Genomic DNA, 19,801 nt, shown 5'->3' on the forward strand with positions numbered 1-19,801 from the left:
GCCAACAAGGAGGACTATTTCCTTATTATTATACCAACTCTAATATGAGTTATGTCATTGGACAAATAATTTCATGTTGGAGTTGCACACAATAATTCCCCCATAAAATCATAAAGTATTTTGAGTGCACAATTTCCTACACGGTGAAGACAAAGAAAAAACATTTAATCAGTGAATCAAGAGAAGAATCAGTTGAAGCAAACAGATCAGAGTCTGATGTGAAACATCCTGATTACATCTCTGATCACCTGTATTCACTTTATTAACGGTGTTTCCTTGCTCATCTATACATACACACACATATACATAGATAGAGATCTGGGCTGCTCTTTGTTTACCTGCTGCCGGTGAGTTTCAGACAGATGACATGAATCATCACACAGAGACACAGCTGAATGCAACACAGCGCAGTTTATTTCACATGCTGAGAAAAGGCCGACAGTCTGACATCACTTCCTGTTCATAGCTTGTACTATTTATCTGATGATGACATCAGAAAACCATCACAGGCTAATGCTAACCAGCAAAGAGAACATGGAGGCGGGGCTACAGAACACACATGATTACGTCATCAGAGAGGCGGGGCTACAGAACACACAGGATGACGTCATCAGAGAGGCGGGGCTACAGGGTGCAGTTAGCTTCTGGAGAGAGTCGACATTTAGCCACCGTCAGGTAGGTCTCCACCTGTAAACACAGACATCATTAATGACATCATCATCACCTTCATCATCATCCTCCTCCCCCCCGCTCCCCCCCTCACTCACCTTGTGCATGTCCTTCTTGAAGCAGGCAAGCAGCTCGTAGCTCCGTCTCAGTGACTCGTCAGCTCCCAGACTTTGATAATAGTTTCCATACGGAGCGAGCTGGAGGGCAGAGCTGTCAGCGAACATCTCTGCTCCATCCTGATTGGCCTGCAGGACCAGGTGGATAATCAGACATAGCGTGTAGTGTGTTCACATCGTGCGTAATGATCATGTGTGACCTCAGAGTCAGACATGTGATGGTTATACTGATATGTGTGTGAAATGTGACTGACAGATTCAAAATATGAAATGTCTGAAGTTAAATAACAATCTGACAGCTGCGTCCAGTTTGGATCTGCTTCTCTATTCAGGTAACATTTAGCTAACATTCGGCTAATATTCAGGTAACATTCGGCTAATATTCAGCTAACATTCGGCTAATATTCAGGTAACATTCGGCTAATATTCAGCTAACATTCGGCTAATATTCAGCTAACATTCGGCTAATATTCAGGTAACATTCGGCTAATATTCAGCTAACATTCGGCTAACATTCAGCTAACATTCGGCTAATATTCAGGTAACATTCGGCTAACATTCAGCTAACATTCGGCTAATATTCGGCTAATATTCAGCTAACATTTGGCTAACATTCAGCTAACATTCGGCTAATATTCAGCTAACATTCGGCTAATATTCAGCTAACATTCGGCTAACATTCAGCTAACATTCGGCTAATATTCAGCTAACATTTGGCTAACATTCAGCTAACATTCGGCTAATATTCAGGTAACATTCGGCTAATATTCAGCTAACATTCGGCTAACATTCAGCTAACATTCGGCTAATATTCAGGTAACATTTAGCTAATATTCAGCTAACATTCGGCTAACATTCAGGTAACATTCGGCTAACATTCAGCTAACATTCGGCTAATATTCGGCTAATATTCAGCTAACATTTGGCTAACATTCAGGTAACATTCGGCTAATATTCAGCTAACATTCGGCTAATATTCAGGTAACATTCGGCTAACATTCAGCTAACATTCGGCTAATATTCGGCTAATATTCAGCTAACATTTGGCTAACATTCAGCTAACATTCGGCTAATATTCAGCTAACATTCGGCTAATATTCAGCTAACATTTGGCTAATATTCAGCTAACATTTGGCTAACATTCAGCTAACATTAGGCTAATATTCAGCTAATATTCAGGCAACATTAAGCTAACATTCAGGTAATGTACAATAACCACATGCTTCACTAGAAATGCATTTCCTGCAGAAAATGTGTGTGAATGCTGACAGCTGAAATAAGCTGCAAAGTGTTGCCGAGAATGCAGAAATTTGAACTGAATGTTGTTTCAAACAGCTGAGAGCTGAAATGTAAAACTGGCAGAGTTGGAAGCTGAACTGCATTTTTGTTAATTTGGGTGCATCAGCAATTTTCTAAAATCTTGCAGCGCCACCTACAGGTGAAATTGTATCAAATGCTACAGACTTGTTCAGCATCCCCATCTGTATATCTCTGCTGAATTTGTTACCATGGAATATTACATTAAAGAGATATGGCAGTTAATAAGTAGTATGGTGGTGTTTCACCAATGGCCACAAGGTGGGGCTATTGGTGCCATGGTTCAGTATGTCTCATGGAGAACTTGTGTACCAAGTTTAATTTTATTAAAGACAACAGAATTGTAGAAATATCATGTTATAATATTCCTTTAGCGCCCTCTGTGGGTACCTACAGCTCTTTGAAGGCAGCTGACTCTGGGCTCTGAACCCCCAGGGCTCTGTTTTTGGCCCTATCCTATTTATTATTAACCTTCTACCTCTTGGCCATATGTTCAAGGAATTTGGCATTCAATTTCACTTCTACGCAGATGTCACCCAGCTTTATCTATCACTCCTCAGAATACTGGTTCTCGTACAACTTTCTCAAAACTTAATCGTAACAAAACTGAGGTTTTCCTCATAGACACTAAATCTACTTTGGCTGCTGGAGAGTTTTGCTCTGACTATTGACAGTTCCACAGTTCCTCCTTCCCCTCAGGTTAACAGTGTGGGTGTCATCTTGGACAGCGAATTATCTTTTGAGGCACACATCACCAATATTACTCAGTCTGCATACTTCCACATACGCAATATTAATCATCTTCCACCTAACAGCACTGCTATTCTCATTCACACCCTGATGACATCTCATATTCACTACTGCAGTTCTATCCTCTTTGGGCTTCCTCATAAGTGTCTTTATAAACTTCAGTTGGTCCAGAGTTCAGCTGCCTGTATTCTTCTGTTGATCATATCACTCCTGTTCTTCAGCAGCTTCATAACTGAGCACCAAACTCCTTTATATCTACACACACTCCCATACTCTTCTGCCATCCAACTCACTACACATCTGCCTGCTTGAGTACCATGGGGTCTAGAGCCTTCAGCCTTCTGCCCCCCCCCCTCCCCCCACTTCCCCCAGGACTCCACTAGACATTCACAATATTAACTCTCTCTCCACCTTCGAATCCCATCCCATCGGTCTGATCCTGACTCCAATGGTTTACACCACACTGATGATTTTATACTTATGAATGTTATTAACTTATTATTGTATATCAAAGCTTTGTTTGATTTTATGATGTCTTGATACATCACCGCTTGTGTTTAACTGTCTTGTAAGGTGTGTTTGAGTGTTTTGAAAGGCCCCATAAATAACATGCATTATTATCATTATTATTATTAACATTCAGCCAACATTCAGGTAACATCAGAAGCTTCTCATTCTTTACTGAGGTCGCTTTCAGAGATTAAACTGACAGCAGATTCTATCAGATGATAATTACCCTCTATATGATTGATAAGTGTGTGTGTGTATGTGTGTGTGTTCACCCTGATCAGCAGGTGGATTCCTGTCTTCAGTTCAGACAGTTTTGGTGAGATTTGGTTCCTTGGAGCAGAACCTCCGGACAGAGAACGGCTGGGGAACTCCCACGATTCCACCAATCGATAGGAGATCGACAGCAGCTTCAGAACCTAGAACCAATCAATTGATCAGTATACTTTAGTGTAGTAGAATGTCGTACTGTGTAGTGCTGTGTAGTACGGTGTAGTGCCGTGTAGTACTGTGTAGTACTGTGTAGTGCCGTGTAGTGCCGTGTAGTACTGTGTAGTACTGTGTAGTACTGTGTAGTGCCGTGTAGTACTGTGTAGTGCTGTGTAGTGCTGTGTAGTACTGTGTAGTACTGTGTAGTACTGTGTAGTACTGTGTAGTACCGTGTAGTGCCGTGTAGTACTGTGTAGTACTGTGTAGTGCTGTGTAGTACGGTGTAGTGCCGTGTAGTGCCGTGTAGTGCTGTGTAGTACTGTGTAGTGCTGTGTAGTACGGTGTAGTGCCGTGTAGTACTGTGTAGTACTGTGTAGTACTGTGTAGTGCCGTGTAGTGCCGTGTAGTACTGTGTAGTACTGTGTAGTGCCGTGTAGTACTGTGTAGTGCTGTGTAGTACTGTGTAGTACTGTGTAGTACTGTACTGACAGAGCTGCGTTGTGTCTCATGCTTGTCGATCGGGCTGATGATGTAATCAGAGTTGCAGAAATCCTGCAGGAAGATTTTGTTGAGCTGACGCTGCTCCTCTGTCTGCAGAGAGCTCTCCTAATATGAGAACACGAGAACACGAGAACATGATAATTAGAACAGAAATGTGCGATGATGTTTCAAGACAACACAGACAGAGAGAACCTAGAACCCTCTGCTCTGTCGAACTCATCATCTTTGTGTCTCAGTCTTATCTTTTTGTCCTTGCGAGCCTCCGTACACTTACAAAGTCAGAGAAGAGTCTCTGGGCGAGCAGGTGGAGGTGTTGCACTCTGCTGACAGCGATGGAGAACAGACGCTGGCTGTCTGTGATTGGCTGAGAGGAGACACCCAGAGACAGGACTGACAGCAAGAGAAAGACTGAGAGAGACAGACAGGTGAGACAGGTGAGACAGGTGAGAGGCTGCTTAGCTGATGGATCAGAGCGACAAAGTGTCTAAATTAACAGAGTCAAATGTTCAGCGCTGAGAAAGTGACTCATTTCGACTTCTTCTACCTATTTAGACTTTGCATCGCTCCATGTAATGATCTCTGCTGTGTAGTATTATTAATCTAGTATGCAAATGACATTTTTGAGGAGCTTAGGATGCTTGAACGCTCTGTAGTGTGTGTTCTGTAGTGATCGGGCTCCATAGCAACCGCAAACACAGGGACATTTTGGAACAAAGTTTCTCTGATGTGCATGAAATTCAGTGGGTTCATCATTCTCAACATAAAACATGATTTTCCACATTTTGCCCAACAGGAAGTTCGTATGTCAATTTTCATTTTATGAACACATTTGAGGCCTTTCGGATGCAAAAAAAAAAAAAAAAAATCTCATGAAACTTTGTACCTATGTTCATTGTTGGATTAGTGTCAGAATTGGGTTTGCATTTTACTTTTAGCATTTCCGAGGTGCTAGGGGTGCTCGGAAACCCACGAAGCTTTGCACATGACATCTGATATGGGTCTTGGGTTTGGGTGTAGCAAAATGGCTCAGGGGCGCCCCCCAAAGTCAAAGCCCCCACTTTGAAGTTTGACGTGTATGTATGAAATTTGGTGGGCAGATGTAAATCTCCAGACAATTAAAGAAAGGCTCTTGGAGCCAAACCAGCCCCACAGGAAGTCAGACATTTTGAATCTACTTTGCATTTTTTTTTTCGCAAAGTGAAGCCATTGACAGGTGTCGTATTTTAACAAACTCCTCCAAGAGATTTAACCCAAGCGACTTCAAATTTGGCAGGTGATATCTAAAGACCTTTGCGATACTAAATTGTGAAGCTTTTTAGTTTTCATGGAATGCCCTTGGCATAGCGTGCTGGTGAATTTTGCCCAAAACATGTTTGGGGCATTAAACAGGAAGTTGTTGTAACTTGACTTCACATCGTCCAATCTGCCCCAAATGTCTCATGTTTGATGACAGTCCAGGCCTGAACACATGTACATGCCAATGTTGAATCTGAGTTGTGCATTAAAATAGTCCTTGATTTGAGATAATGTAGGTTAAAATAATCGGCTTTTGAAGTTCTCATTATTCATTCCTGTATAAAGTTACAGCTACATCAGCAAGTTTTGCTAACAGCTCCAACTACAACCTGTGTGTATAAACTATTAAATAAACTATTGAGAATAGCAGCCCTCAACTTCAACACTGTTTAACCAGGTTTAATTATCCAAATCATATTCTGATGTGTAGGCTGTTTCATTTATTGATTGTCCTTGTTTGACCTTGAATATGGTCCAGTAAGCTGCAACCTGCCATCATTTTAGGCTACATAATGTTTGTATAAATATAATTTCAAATACGAAATAGCCATTCTTCTGATCCACCCAATTATAAACTGTTCTGATGCATTCTTGGTTCACAACACCCTCAATCTAACTAATCTAGTGCAGGTGGCTGTTTCTTGACTTTACATTTATACATACATACATATACATATATATATATATATATATATATATATATATATATATATATATATATATATATATATATATATATATATATATATATGTATATATATATATATATATATATGTATATGTATGTATGTATATATGAGTATGAAGAGGAACTGAAAAGTTTCAGAGATTAATAAAGCATAAATGTCCACAAAGAGCTGAACTTTTGATATTTGTGTCTGTAGCTGAAATCATCAGAATGAACAATAATAAAGAGACAAACAGGACGAGCACAACACACGACACCTTACAAAAATGAAAACAATAAGATAAACAAGTTTATATCAAAGGTAAATAAATGATTTTTATCTGAAGAGAACTGATGGTCTTACCTCTGTCCATGGCTGGTCTGGGTTCAGTTCTGGTTCTGGTTAATCTGATCTGAGCTCAGTTCTTCAGTGCGATCTGATGTTCTCCGCTCAGTTTGTGGTTTTATAGCAGAAAACGTGATGATTAAATTCATCAACAGAAACATGAACCGTACAAACAACCACTGTTTTCACGCTGTTGTGACACTGAGCTCTACATAACATGAATACAGCAGAACGGCGAAACATGAGCCACTTGTTACATTTGATGAAAGGAAAGTGTATTTGTTTCAAATAATAGTTAATATATATACCTCAGGTTGTTGTGTACCCATGGGAATTAAAACAAGTTATCTAATTATTATGGTTTTAGAACAATGAGTGATCAAAAAAAGTCCAATGGCACAACTACCCCAAGCTAGGGGTAAATGAGTATGGGGATGGGGTAAATAGTGCTGCCATTAAATACTGATATAGAAATTACACAAAATCAAACTAATTAATGATAAAATTAAGAATAATTTTGATCTTTATTGATGCCATCAATTTAACAGCAAATTTTAATTTAAAGGCAAAAACAAAAACAAACCACATGTTTGTGTCTTGTTGTTCAACATGTAACCTCAACATCTTCAGTAAAGATTAAACTGTGATCTTTGTGTGGTAGATACAGAAAGAATGTGTGTAAATGTGCTTTTGTGTAAACAGATGAGTGACGAATGAAAGTAAAACCTGGTCCAAGTCTGAATGCTGGACCCCTACAGTGAGGGGGTCTGGGGGCTCTGTTATGCTGGCAGGGTTTGGGGAAGGGTCACTGCTAATCAATACAAAGTAGTTGTGAGTGATCAGCTTTATCCTGATGGGAGTGGTCTCTTCCAGGATCACGATGCCCCCATCCAGAGGACACGAGGGGTCTCTGGATGGTTTGATGAGGATTAAATGATGTGAATCATATGTTATGACCTTCACAGTCAACAGATCTCAACCCAGCTGACGTGTTAGGCAGCGCTCTGCATCATCATCATCATCACAACACCACATGAGGAAGATCTTTAGGAAGAACGGTGTTCATCCCTCCAGTACAGTTCAGAGACTGTAGAATCAATAACAAGGTGTACTGATGCTGTTCATGTGGTCCAACACCTTACTGAGACACTTTATGTCGGCTGTATGTACAGCATGTTTGTTTGTGGCTTAAACTCAACATTAGTCAACAATCAGGTATTTATTCATCAACATTGTAACACTTGTAACAGGGATCAAACATGAACAGGGTCTCTGGTCTCTAGAGTATCAGGAAATAGTTTTTGGGGGTAAATTGAGTCGTTGACTCAACATCACTGGCATGTTTTACCCCACAACCTCCATTCTGACAAAGCTGTCGCACACAGTGGCTCAGATCCACAGTTATGCTGAGTTTATGACCTTGTTTTGTAGTTTACACTGATTTAAATTAACATGTAATGATGTCCAAATCTGATCTACAAGACTGATAACTTTAGTAACATGATGAATTCACTTGACAAGACAAAAATCTTTTGTTTTGGTGTGTTTTGCTGACCGACTCTCCCCATGTGCTTGAGTCCAAGATGGATTGAGTAATGTGAAATATACTTTCTGGTCACATGATTACTTTTGTTTATGGTTACCTAGTCTTCTTCTTACATGTGACTCGCATACAAACTGAGCCTAATGTGACCTTTTTTGTTTTATTGGTGAACTGAAAAACTGAGACTTCCTGAGACGTGTTGAGAAGGAAGAACCATCAGTACATTCACACACAAACAGTAGAATATATATGAAGCAGGTTTATCCCATAAATAAAACAACACAATCCACAAATTATCTATCTTAAATTAAGATTTTATAATGAAATAGATGAAACCATTGAAGCTGCATTTTTAACCCTTTCGTGTGTCATTTCATGCTCTTGATTTGGTTTAGGCACAAAAACCACTTGGTTAGTATTAGGGGAAGATCATGGTTTGGGTTAAAACACTAAAATGCAGTAAAAATGTCATAAATGCCGGACATGACGTCCGCACACAACAGTAAAGATGTCTGGTTGGTGGTCTTGAACGGTGCTCTCCTGCTGCCAGCTGATCATCTATCCATCCACTCAACCTGCCTCCTGCTAATGAGACAAAAATCACCTCATAAAATGAAAGAAAGTCACATTATGTGATATGACTTCTCTGGGAAGGGTTGGCTAAAGTCGTGTTATTCGTACACAGATTGAAGAGAACGGGCTTCTGAAACAGACGAAGATCTCTGGCTGAGGATCTTCTAATGAGGAATCATGAGGAACCTTTATTTCCTTATTAATTATCAATAAGATGTTAAAATCAGTCCTGACACACTAGGAGACGGTGTAAAGAGGGTGAAACAGGTGTGACATGGTTCTCGTTTGTCTTCAGTTGTTTCATTGTGTTTTTATTATTTTATTTTTGTACATTTTTATGTCACTTGCTGCAAAAACAATAAAGATCTGAACTGAACAGTTTTCAAACATTAGCAGAGACAAAATACATTAATCTGCTGTAACAAAAAAAGATCTACACTGTTCTTTGTATTTTCTGTAGATTCACACGTCGCTGCTTTCAGAATCAGTTCTGAATTTATTCACAGCCGTCACTGATCTGAGGTCAGATTCACAGTTACATCGCACAGGAAGCTGAATACATTCAACGCTCCATGACATCAATACGACCAGCGAGAGACCAACACCTATACATGTTAACGAGGAGGCATCAAAACAACTCGTTAACAAGCAGCTCGTTAACAAACAGCTTATTAACAAAAAGCTGGTTAACAAACTCCTAATTACCAAACCGCTTATTGACAAACTGTTAATTAACCAAAAGCTCATAGATAAACAGCTTGTTAACAAACTGTTAATTAACCTCATTAAGCTCATAGATAAACAGCTTGTTAACAAACAGTACAGGTTTATAATCAGAGATCAGCAGATTTACATGTTATAGCAGAGCAGAGACCTACAGTCTGCCCACAGGCTCTACATCACTCCTCACGCTACACTACAAACCCTCACACCGACATTTACCCTCTGTCACATCTGTCACTTATTCATTAATGAGTTCTTTGAGTCTTAACGAGATAAACGTGTTGTTGCTGAGTGTTTGTGTCATTATGAGGTGTTTTGTATATTAACAGTGTGATGCATCTATGCCTCTGACCTTCCTGTTGACACAGTTTTCCTCAGTTTAATTATTCACAGCTATCTGACAGCAGATACAAACTCATTCATGTTAACAAACCTCCATCATGTTATCTCCATGGCGACAGTGACACATGGCTCTGATGAAACAGTCCACCTGTGCAGGTGACTCTGCTGGTACTGACAGAGCATCACGGTGTGAGTCGTCTCTGTGATCCCCGATCCTGACCCCGATCCTGACCCTGACCCTGATCCTGATCCTGATCCTGACCCTGACCCTGACCCTGATCCTGACCCCAATCCTGACCCTGACCCTGACCCTGACCCTGATCCTGACCCTGGCCTTTCATTCAGTATCTCACATACACACAGTACATACATGAAACAAAGTATTTATGACAGTATATATATACTTTGGGTTTCCACCGAGTGAAATATGAATGTTTTCATATGAAGTTTTATAATTAAGTTCGGGAACAAAGACCACGCCTCATACCTTCCCTATTTCTGCACAAGTAGTACTTAAGGCACACCTTCTCTGTTTCTTTCCCCTTTGTCTTAGTTTCCACATGACCTGTGACCGAGCCGATTCTTTATTGATCTGCTTAAATGTCCCTTAAACATGGATCAGGAGATCCTTCTCAACACCTCAGATGACTCACATCATCCCTTCATCCCTTCATCCCTCCCCTGGACCCTCAGTCCATCCTCCCTACATCATCCCAGTTCCCTTCCAGTTTGATCCACTAAATTATTGTTTATTTATTGTTTATTTATGAATAATTTCAAACTCATATTGTTGGTGAAACATTCACTGTTTCATGTTGACAGATTTGTAAGTCAGATCTCTTCCAGCAGAGGGCGACAGCTGCACACAGACTGGTACAAACAGATTCACTGTTCAGATCACAGACGCATCACAATCAAACAAAACTTCTTCACACTTTTACTGGATTTATAAGATTACTTTCCTGCCTTTATTTGACAGTGTAATACACATTCACACACACATAATACACATTCACATACACGTAATACACATTCACACACACATAATACACATTCACACACACGTAATACACATTCACACACACATAATACACATTCACACACACGTAATACACATTCACACACACATAATACACATTCACACACACGTAATACACATTCACACACACATAATACACATTCACACACACGTAATACACATTCACACACACATAATACACATTCACATACACGTAATACACATTCACACACACATAATACACATTCACACACACGTAATACACATTCACACACACATAATACACATTCACACACACGTAATACACATTCACACACACATAATACACATTCACACACACGTAATACACATTCACACACACATAATACACATTCACACACACGTAATACACATTCACACACACGTAATACACATTCACACACACGTAATACACATTCACACACACATAATACACATTCACACACACGTAATACACATTCACACACACATAATACACATTCACACACACGTAATACACATTCACACACACATAATACACATTCACACACACGTAATACACATTCACACACACGTAATACACATTCACACACACGTATACACATTCACACGCACGTAATACACATTCACACGCACGTAATACACATTCACATGCGCGTAATACACATTCACACGCACGTAATACACATTCACACGCACGTAATACACATTCACACGCACGTATACACATTCACACGCACGTAATACACATTCACACACACGTAATACACATTCACACACACGTAATACACATTCACACACACGTAATACACATTCACACGCACGTAATACACATTCACACGCACGTATACACATTCACACGCACGTAATACACATTCACACGCACGTATACACATTCACACGCACGTAATACACATTCACACGCACGTATACACATTCACACGCACGTAATACACATTCACACACACGTAATACACATTCACACACACGTAATACACATTCACACGCGCGTAATACACATTCACATGCACGTATACACATTCACACGCACGTATACACATTCACACACACGTAATACACATTCACACGCGCGTAATACACATTCACACGCACGTAATACACATTCACACACGCGTAATACACATTCACATACGCGTAATACACATTCACACACGCGTAATACACATTCACACGCACGTAATACACATTCACACGCACGTAATACACATTCACACGCACGTATACACATTCACACGCACGTAATACACATTCACACGCACGTATACACATTCACACGCACGTAATACACATTCACACGCACGTAATACACATTCACACGCACGTATACACATTCACACGCACGTAATACACATTCACACACACGTAATACACATTCACACGCGCGTAATACACATTCACACACACGTAATACACATTCACACGCACGTAATACACATTCACACGCGCGTAATACACATTCACACGCACGTAATACACATTCACACGCGCGTAATACACATTCACATGCGCGTAATACACATTCACACGCGCGTAATACACATTCACACGCACGTAATACACATTCACACGCACGTATACACATTCACACACGCGTAATACACATTCACACACACGTAATACACATTCACACGCGCGTAATACACATTCACACGCACGTAATACACATTCACACGCGCGTAATACACATTCACACGCACGTAATACACATTCACATACACGTAATACACATTCACACACACGTAATACACATTCACACGCACGTAATACACATTCACACGCGCGTAATACACATTCACACGCACGTAATACACATTCACATACACGTAATACACATTCACACACACGTAATACACATTCACACGCACGTAATACACATTCACACGCACGTAATACACATTCACACGCGCGTAATACACATTCACATGCGCGTAATACACATTCACACGCGCGTAATACACATTCACACGCACGTAATACACATTCACACGCGCGTAATACACATTCACACGCGCGTAATACACATTCACACACGCGTAATACACATTCACACGCACGTAATACACATTCACACGCACGTAATACACATTCACACGCACGTAATACACATTCACACGGCCCGAGACTCTAACTAAAGCCAATAATAATTTAATTTTGAAAAGCTCTTTGCATCAACTCTCCCATGACAGATGGTTTGTTTCTGTGGTGATGAAGGGCTGATGATGAGGCAAACTTCTCTGAGAGTGCCGAGCAATGGCGAAGCAGACTTGGTGATCTTTGGGTTGCCGAGGCAACAGCCAGGTGAGACTGCTGCAGGTTTAGTGAAACACTTTGGTTCAGCACTTCCCAGGAGAGCGAATCCAACACTGGACGGTCTCAGACGAGCTGTCCACTCAGCAGACACACAGCAAGGGTGCGTTCATTGCAGGCTGGAGAGTTGAAGCTCTAACTACCAAAAAGTCTTGAAAAGTCCAAAAAAAAATCTAACTACATGATAAAAACAGGAGATTACAAAAATAATTGATTACTCATATGGCAAATGGCTAATGGTACTCGGTCTGTGGTTTGAGGCATTTCAGTCTTTCTTCTTAGTCGAGGGTTCTTTTCTGGAGCTCTCAGCCATCGTAAAAAAAAAGTACAATGAAACGCCATGATGGGCAAAATGCACCAAACAAAGAGTTGTAAAACTTGTTATAGTCTCAGAGGCGTGTTTTGAGTGAATGCCTCTGATCACTAATTAATTTCTTTGTGTGAGGAAAACTGGCCTTCAACCTGACTGGGAATAACTTTTCCTAGAATATTTGAAAGCTGGATATTCACTCATTTCTGTCATCAATCCAAACAAATCATGAAAACCAGTGGAAAACACTTAGAAACTGCAATATTGACCAAACAAATACATACGGAATAAAATCAATACCTTCATTTTCTAATCTGTAAGAAGTATTAAGAAAAGTCGACATGACCCTAGTAATCAAACCATAGCTAAACAACACACTTGTAAATTAATATCTAAATGAATCTACGCCACAATGGTGCGTGACGTATATCAAATCTTAAAAATCATCAAAATGGTCACTAGGTTCTGTATGGTACAACGTAAATTAACAGATTTATTTTGAACAGAGTAAGAATCGAACATAATATCAAAATAATTGCATGGTTCTGAAACACAGTAAAGGTGTACAGGTATACAGGTGTACAGGTGTACAGGTGTACAGGTGTACAGGTTCACAGGTGTACAGGTATACAGGTGTACAGGTGTACAGGTGTACAGGTATACAGGTGTACAGGTATACAGGTTCACAGGTGTACAGGTGCACAGGTGTACAGGTATACAGGTGTACAGGTGTACAGGTGTACAGGTGTACAGGTTCACAGGTGTACAGGTATACAGGTGTACAGGTGTACAGGTGTACAGGTGTACAGGTTCACAGGTGTACAGGTGTACAGGTATACAGGTGTACAGGTGTACAGGTGTACAGGTTCACAGGTGTACAGGTATACAGGTGTACAGGTGTACAGGTGTACAGGTGTACAGGTTCACAGGTGTACAGGTGTACAGGTGTACAGGTGTACAGGTGTACAGGTTCACAGGTGTACAGGTATACAGGTGTACAGGTGTACAGGTGTACAGGTTCACAGGTGTACAGGTATACAGGTGTACAGGTTCACAGGTGTACAGATGTACAGGTGTACAGGTGTACAGGTGTACAGGTGTACAGGTATACAGGTGTACAGGTGTACAGGTATACAGGTATACAGGTGCACAGGTGTACAGGTGCACAGGTGTACAGGTATACAGGTGTACAGGTGTACAGGTGTACAGGTTCACAGGTGTACAGGTATACAGGTGTACAGGTTCACAGGTGTACAGGTGTACAGGTATACAGGTGTACAGGTGTACAGGTGTACAGGTGCACAGGTGTACAGGTATACAGGTGTACAGGTGTACAGGTGTACAGGTTCACAGGTGTACAGGTATACAGGTGTACAGGTGTACAGGTGTACAGGTGTACAGGTATACAGGTGTACAGGTGTACAGGTGTACAGGTGTACATGTATAAATGGAGCTTGAAGAAAGAAAGCAGAGACATTTTCAGGAAAATCTGAATCCAAACTTTAATCACTTTGCTTTCAGGTCACATCTCGACACTCATCCACCAATCAGATGAAGGGATTGTTTCTTAGCAACAACAAGCTACAGTTCACAGACTTCACCTCGATATTCCTTCTGTTGAAAATACAATAAGTGATGTTAACTGCTCTGATAAATATACAAAAGTACATGAAATGAGACAATAAAGACATTAAGAAAATGATCAAGAAAGAAAGAAAGAAAATAGAGCTGCAGGAAGAATCAATCTTTAATGATCCTCTTCGGTGCCACTTCACAATAAGACTACCCTTTTTATAAATGATTCATAATTAGTTTATTAATTAGGTTGTTGACACTTTATATATCATTGATAAGCTGTTATAACACATTAGATAAACAGGGCAACAGCTCATTGGTTACTTAGCTTATTGTCTTCATCAGCAGCTTTATACCTGTCAGCTTCATCATATATTTGTTCATAAGTTACTCGCATTTAACCACTGTCAGCATATCAAATTAACATGTCAGATTACCTGATTCATACACTAAGCCTCTGGCAATATTGTTGACCTTGATGTTTTCAGCAGCCGTCCTCATCGTTATCACAGGTGTTGATATGACATAAGCTCTCGAGTTGTTGCTATAACGTGATGCTTCATGTTGGCCGGTATCTTCTCTACGACAGCGTTCCAGGTGTTTCATACCTCATAGTAAGATTAATGAGTAGTAAGCAGTAACTTGATCTTGCTAAATAGTGAGCCTGCATCAGTGTATGAAAACTGTTATAACTTGTTTATGATTGTTTATTAATGATTTATAAAGTGATACAACCTTTAATAGCATAATTATGAACCATATATAAATGTTCTGTGAGGGTCTTATTGTAAAGTGGTGCCTCAACCTTTTTCTTACAGTAGATTCTGTGTCAGGTTTCATCCACAAATCAGAGAAACTTTATTTTTTAAATGTTTTCTTTTAGTTCTTTACTTAGTTGACTAAGTAGCTTCAGTGTGATTTATTTATTATAGGTTATAAATGTTTGTCGTTTACATCGCGGTCACAGCTTGTTTTTATTGGACGACTTCACTGTCAGTCACCTGTTTTACCTTCATTTGGTAGAGTTCAGGTCAAACCAGGTTTCAGTCCAGACCTGGACCTGAGATGGACCCTCAGAGCTCGTTTTTACCCGCCTGGCGTTTCAAATGCATGTAACTCTGTTAAAATGAAACCTCGTATCTCTCAGTTCAGGACTTTTCCTAAAATGGGTTTATTAATCATCTAGTGAATAAAAAAGCTCATTTATACCTGGAACTGCTGAGGGGTCATTTGATAAGCAGGCTGCCATATCACGAGCTAGAAAAACAACAACAAAACAAAACAACGTGCACAGTGACAGTCTACATGTGTGTGTTTCTTTACTCCCAGTATAAAACAACACATTATCTAAAATTCTTTTTTTATTTTTACTCAATGTTCTTTTTCTACAATAATTAAATTATTTATTTTGTTATTTGTTTGTTGTAGTCGACACTTTACTGATGAATTTTAAAATGTATTCAACCATTTTGATCTGTAATGAAACTGTAACCTTAATAAACCCCATAAACTGAATTTTAAATAGTCTTACTCATTATTTAACTGCTTCAAGAAATGAAATGTTTGTGATTGCTGACGTTGCTACAGCGCGGTAAAAATGACCCCCCGCCGGTGCCAGTGTTAAAGTCAGTCTGATCAAGCTCTGATTGGCTCTGAACCAGTCCATTCTAAGCTCCCATTGGCCGGCTCATTGTGTCATCACAACCTGGCGCTCTGGCTGATGCAGCTCACCTGCAGCTGAATCGACCAATCAGAATGAACGTTGGCAAAGTGAAGGGATTAGGAACTGTGAGTGATATATTTCTATGAAGTTTTGTAGATGATAAATATTAGCAAACTCAGTTAAATCAAACTGTAACTGATGAAGTATTTTCCTTCAGCTCCAGCAGCAGTTGCTTCAAAGTTCATTTGAGTCTCGTGTTCTAAAATCAAACATCGTCTTCATCCATTTATCTGTTCAGACGCTGCGCTCTCATTGGCTATCTGGTTTTTATCCGTTTTTATCAGTTTGCTGGAAAATAAACTTCATCCAACAAACCAGAGCAGCAAACACACGTCTGGTTTGTTCGATTGTTTGAATACAGAGTTACATTTAGTTTGAGCAGGAAGTTGAATAACATCACATGACAGCGACGCTCTCTGATTGGTCATCTTGACTTTTCTGATAAGCGGCTCCTGAACAGGTTAAAACACACTGTGGATCAAACTTTTGAACATGAACCTGGTCTGAGAGTCATAGTGTAAAGATTACTGATTAAATAATAATAACTGTTAGATAAGTGTTATTAATAACCTGAATTAGTGCTTAAATTAAGTGTAATATCACATCCAGTGTTTCAGCAAGTTGAGATGAAGATTAAAAACACAGAACATAAAACATTTCATGTGCAAAGCCAGAAGAAGACCACCTGACCGACCCACAGTTGAATAAAAGCTGCAGCGTTTGTTCATGGAGCCGATGAGCTTTAGCTGTGTGGTCTCTGCGTCTCCGGCGTGAAACAGTCCGCAGGTCAGTCCCACAGTGCAGAGGAAGAGGAAGCAACATGTTAAACATCTGCAAAGAGCTGCAATCAGACGATAGACTCCCTAACGTTCTCATCGCGCAGGAAGTCAGGCATGTTGAGTGGAGGCGCAGCGTGGAGGAGAAACTCACTCTGGAGCTCCACCCGGGCAGGAGGAGCCGGATCCTCATCTGAAACACCCGAGACGGCGTCCGCAGACTCGGCCGCCGTCCTCGTCTCGTCTCCGTCTCCGTATAGCAGATTGATCCGTTTACAGAGAAGGCCTTCTGTCTCCGGGGGCAACTCCTCGTCTCGTCGTCCGTCCGTCTTCTCTCGGTATTTGTAGGACGCCAGTTTGACCGTCCGCAGCAGCAGGTGTTTCCTGTACGCTCTCTGGATCACTCTCGCCGCCACCTCTTCCTGTTTCCTCCGTAGGGTGCTGCTGATTGGTTCATATGACACCTGCAGGTAACAATAATAATGTAATACTTCAGTACGGTTTGTTAAATAAAAAATAAAGATACCCGATAATCAATACATCAGTCTCTCTCTCTTTTGCAACGACAAGAATGAAACAATGAATGAAGTCCGTCAACAGTCCAGACCTGCTCTGAGTCCAACGTCCCCTGAGATAACTTCTGTTACGATTTGGCTCTATATAAATAAAGTTGAATTGAATTAAACTGAAAAATTTGAGAAATGTAAATCTATTAACATAATAATATTAATTCAGATGGATCACTGTGGTTTTACTCATAATATCATGCAGAGCTGCTGAAGGTCAGATGAAGGTCAGATGAAGGTCAGATGAAGGTCAGATGAAGTGAACCTGCTGCAGGAATGTCTGAGGGTCTTTGTTAGAGCTTGACGTGTGGAGTTAATCATGTGATCAGTGGAGCTGTTGGGAGGCTGTGATGAACATCTGCATGGAAACATTATTGTTCTAGTTTACAGTGTTTTCACTGATTTTGTTTTCTGTGTTTGTTGATTCATTCTGATGAACATCATGTCTTTGATTCCTGTACTTCAAAGTAAAAGTCTCATAAAAGCAAAAAATAAAAAAAACATCGTAAACATGTGAGACGACTGTAAAAAAAATCAAAATAGGCAAAATAAGAAGGCTAGTTACTATTGCACCCCATCTGGATGTTGGGTCCTCATCATTCATGTTCTACTGGGTACAAACAGAAATAAACTGAAGAATAATGACAACAAGTTAAGAAGGAAACTAGTTAACTAGTAAAATCTTGAATATAAAAGCAAAGCTTAAAATGATCAGTCAGTGAGGTCAAGTGTGAAATGGTCCAGCTGAGGTTGAGATAACAGGAAAAACAGAATAGAACCATTTCAAACCTTGGAGGGGTTGTTGGTCATGAACTTCTCCTCCATGCTGGCTTTGAGAGCGTCCATCTCTCCTGAATCACCCAGAACCTGCACACATAGCAAATCCTATATATCATAACACAAAATAACACAACACAACACAGCGTAACATCACATGCATCAGCTGGTGTTACCTGAGCGGTGAGGGCCAGCAGGATGTCCAGACAGTGGATCTTATCTCCAGGAACCAGAGGCAGATCCATGCGGATCAGTTTGATGGTATTCGGTTTGGGAATCCTCAGAGGTTCCTGCAGAGTGTCGCAGAAATCTGACAGTTCACTGCGGAGCACAGGAGAGTCCACGAGTTTATCAGAGTTAGTATTATATGTATTATTTATTAGTAGAACACATCAGATCAATAATGATCAATAATGACCCATAATAACTTGCGTCTAATGCAGGTGGGACTCACTTGTACTGTATGAACTGCGACGCGTCGGGGTCGAACTTCTCCCAGATTTCATAAAACATCTCAAAGTCGTCCTCACACAGCGGGTCGCTGCTCTCCTCCGTGGCCACGTTGAAGTTCTCCAGGATGATGGCGATGTACATGTTGACCACCACCAGGAAGGACATGATGATGTAGGTGGTGAAGAAGACGATGCCGACCCCCGGGCTGCCGCAATCTCCTCTGACCAACGTTCCCGGGTTTTCGATGTTGGGGTCGCAGTCCGGTGGCGTGTTCATGATGGGGACGAGCATGCCGTCCCATCCCGCTGACGTGGTGATCATAAACATACAGATCATGCTGTTCCCGAACGTCTCGAAGTTAAACATGTCGTCTATCATGGCGCCCTTCCTCACGTAGGCGAAGTTCGACATGCCAAAGATGGAGAAGATGAACATGATGAGGAAGAGAAGAAGGCCGATGTTGAAGAGGGCGGGAAGTGACATCATCAAGGCGAAGAGC

General features: G+C 40.6%; 2 protein-coding genes and 1 long non-coding RNA gene across 7 annotated transcripts in view; 1 reads left to right on the plus strand and 2 right to left on the minus strand.

Annotated features, from left to right (window-relative positions):
• Positions 1-392: 392 nt before the first annotated feature.
• gh1 (growth hormone 1) lies at positions 393-6,919 on the minus strand. The gene is made up of 6 exons (XM_067570620.1): positions 6,617-6,919; positions 4,564-4,697; positions 4,278-4,394; positions 3,635-3,778; positions 768-914; positions 393-687 (listed from the first exon to the last, which is right to left on the minus strand). Exons 1-6 carry the CDS (start codon positions 6,624-6,626, stop codon positions 625-627), a joined length of 615 nt encoding a protein of 204 aa, XP_067426721.1. The 5' UTR covers positions 6,627-6,919; the 3' UTR covers positions 393-624.
• Positions 6,920-13,901: 6,982 nt separating this feature from the next.
• Positions 13,902-14,161, plus strand: LOC137168184 (uncharacterized). Its single transcript, XR_010924250.1, has 2 exons — positions 13,902-14,025; positions 14,066-14,161. It is a non-coding gene; the product is annotated as an uncharacterized lncRNA (long non-coding RNA).
• Positions 14,162-14,908: 747 nt separating this feature from the next.
• The window catches only part of scn4ab (sodium channel, voltage-gated, type IV, alpha, b), a 65,383-nt gene continuing 60,490 nt past the window's right edge, over positions 14,909-19,801 (minus strand). For all 5 annotated transcript variants that reach the window (XM_067570684.1, XM_067570687.1, XM_067570685.1 and 2 more), the window contains 4 exons: positions 19,304-19,801; positions 19,026-19,170; positions 18,862-18,939; positions 14,909-17,970 (listed from right to left, as the gene is read on the minus strand). The exon at positions 19,304-19,801 is cut by the window's right edge and continues 124 nt beyond it. In XM_067570684.1, the coding sequence (XP_067426785.1) occupies positions 17,578-17,970; positions 18,862-18,939; positions 19,026-19,170; positions 19,304-19,801 (1,114 nt within the window). In that variant the 3' untranslated portion in view covers positions 14,909-17,577. The remainder of the gene's footprint in view (positions 17,971-18,861; positions 18,940-19,025; positions 19,171-19,303) is intronic.

This window comes from Thunnus thynnus, chromosome 17, assembly GCF_963924715.1.
Source record: "Thunnus thynnus chromosome 17, fThuThy2.1, whole genome shotgun sequence".
NCBI classification, from domain to species: Eukaryota; Metazoa; Chordata; class Actinopteri; order Scombriformes; family Scombridae; genus Thunnus; species Thunnus thynnus.

What these genes read in the sequence shown, in the direction of transcription:
- gh1 (XM_067570620.1), bottom strand. An exon ending in GAATCCACCTGCTGATCAGG is followed by an intron (nt 915 to 3,634) that starts GTGAACACACAC and finishes CTGGTCCTGCAG; the next exon opens with GCCAATCAGGATGGAGCAGA. An exon ending in TCAAGAAGGACATGCACAAG is followed by an intron (nt 688 to 767) that starts GTGAGTGAGGGG and finishes CTGTGTTTACAG; the next exon opens with GTGGAGACCTACCTGACGGT.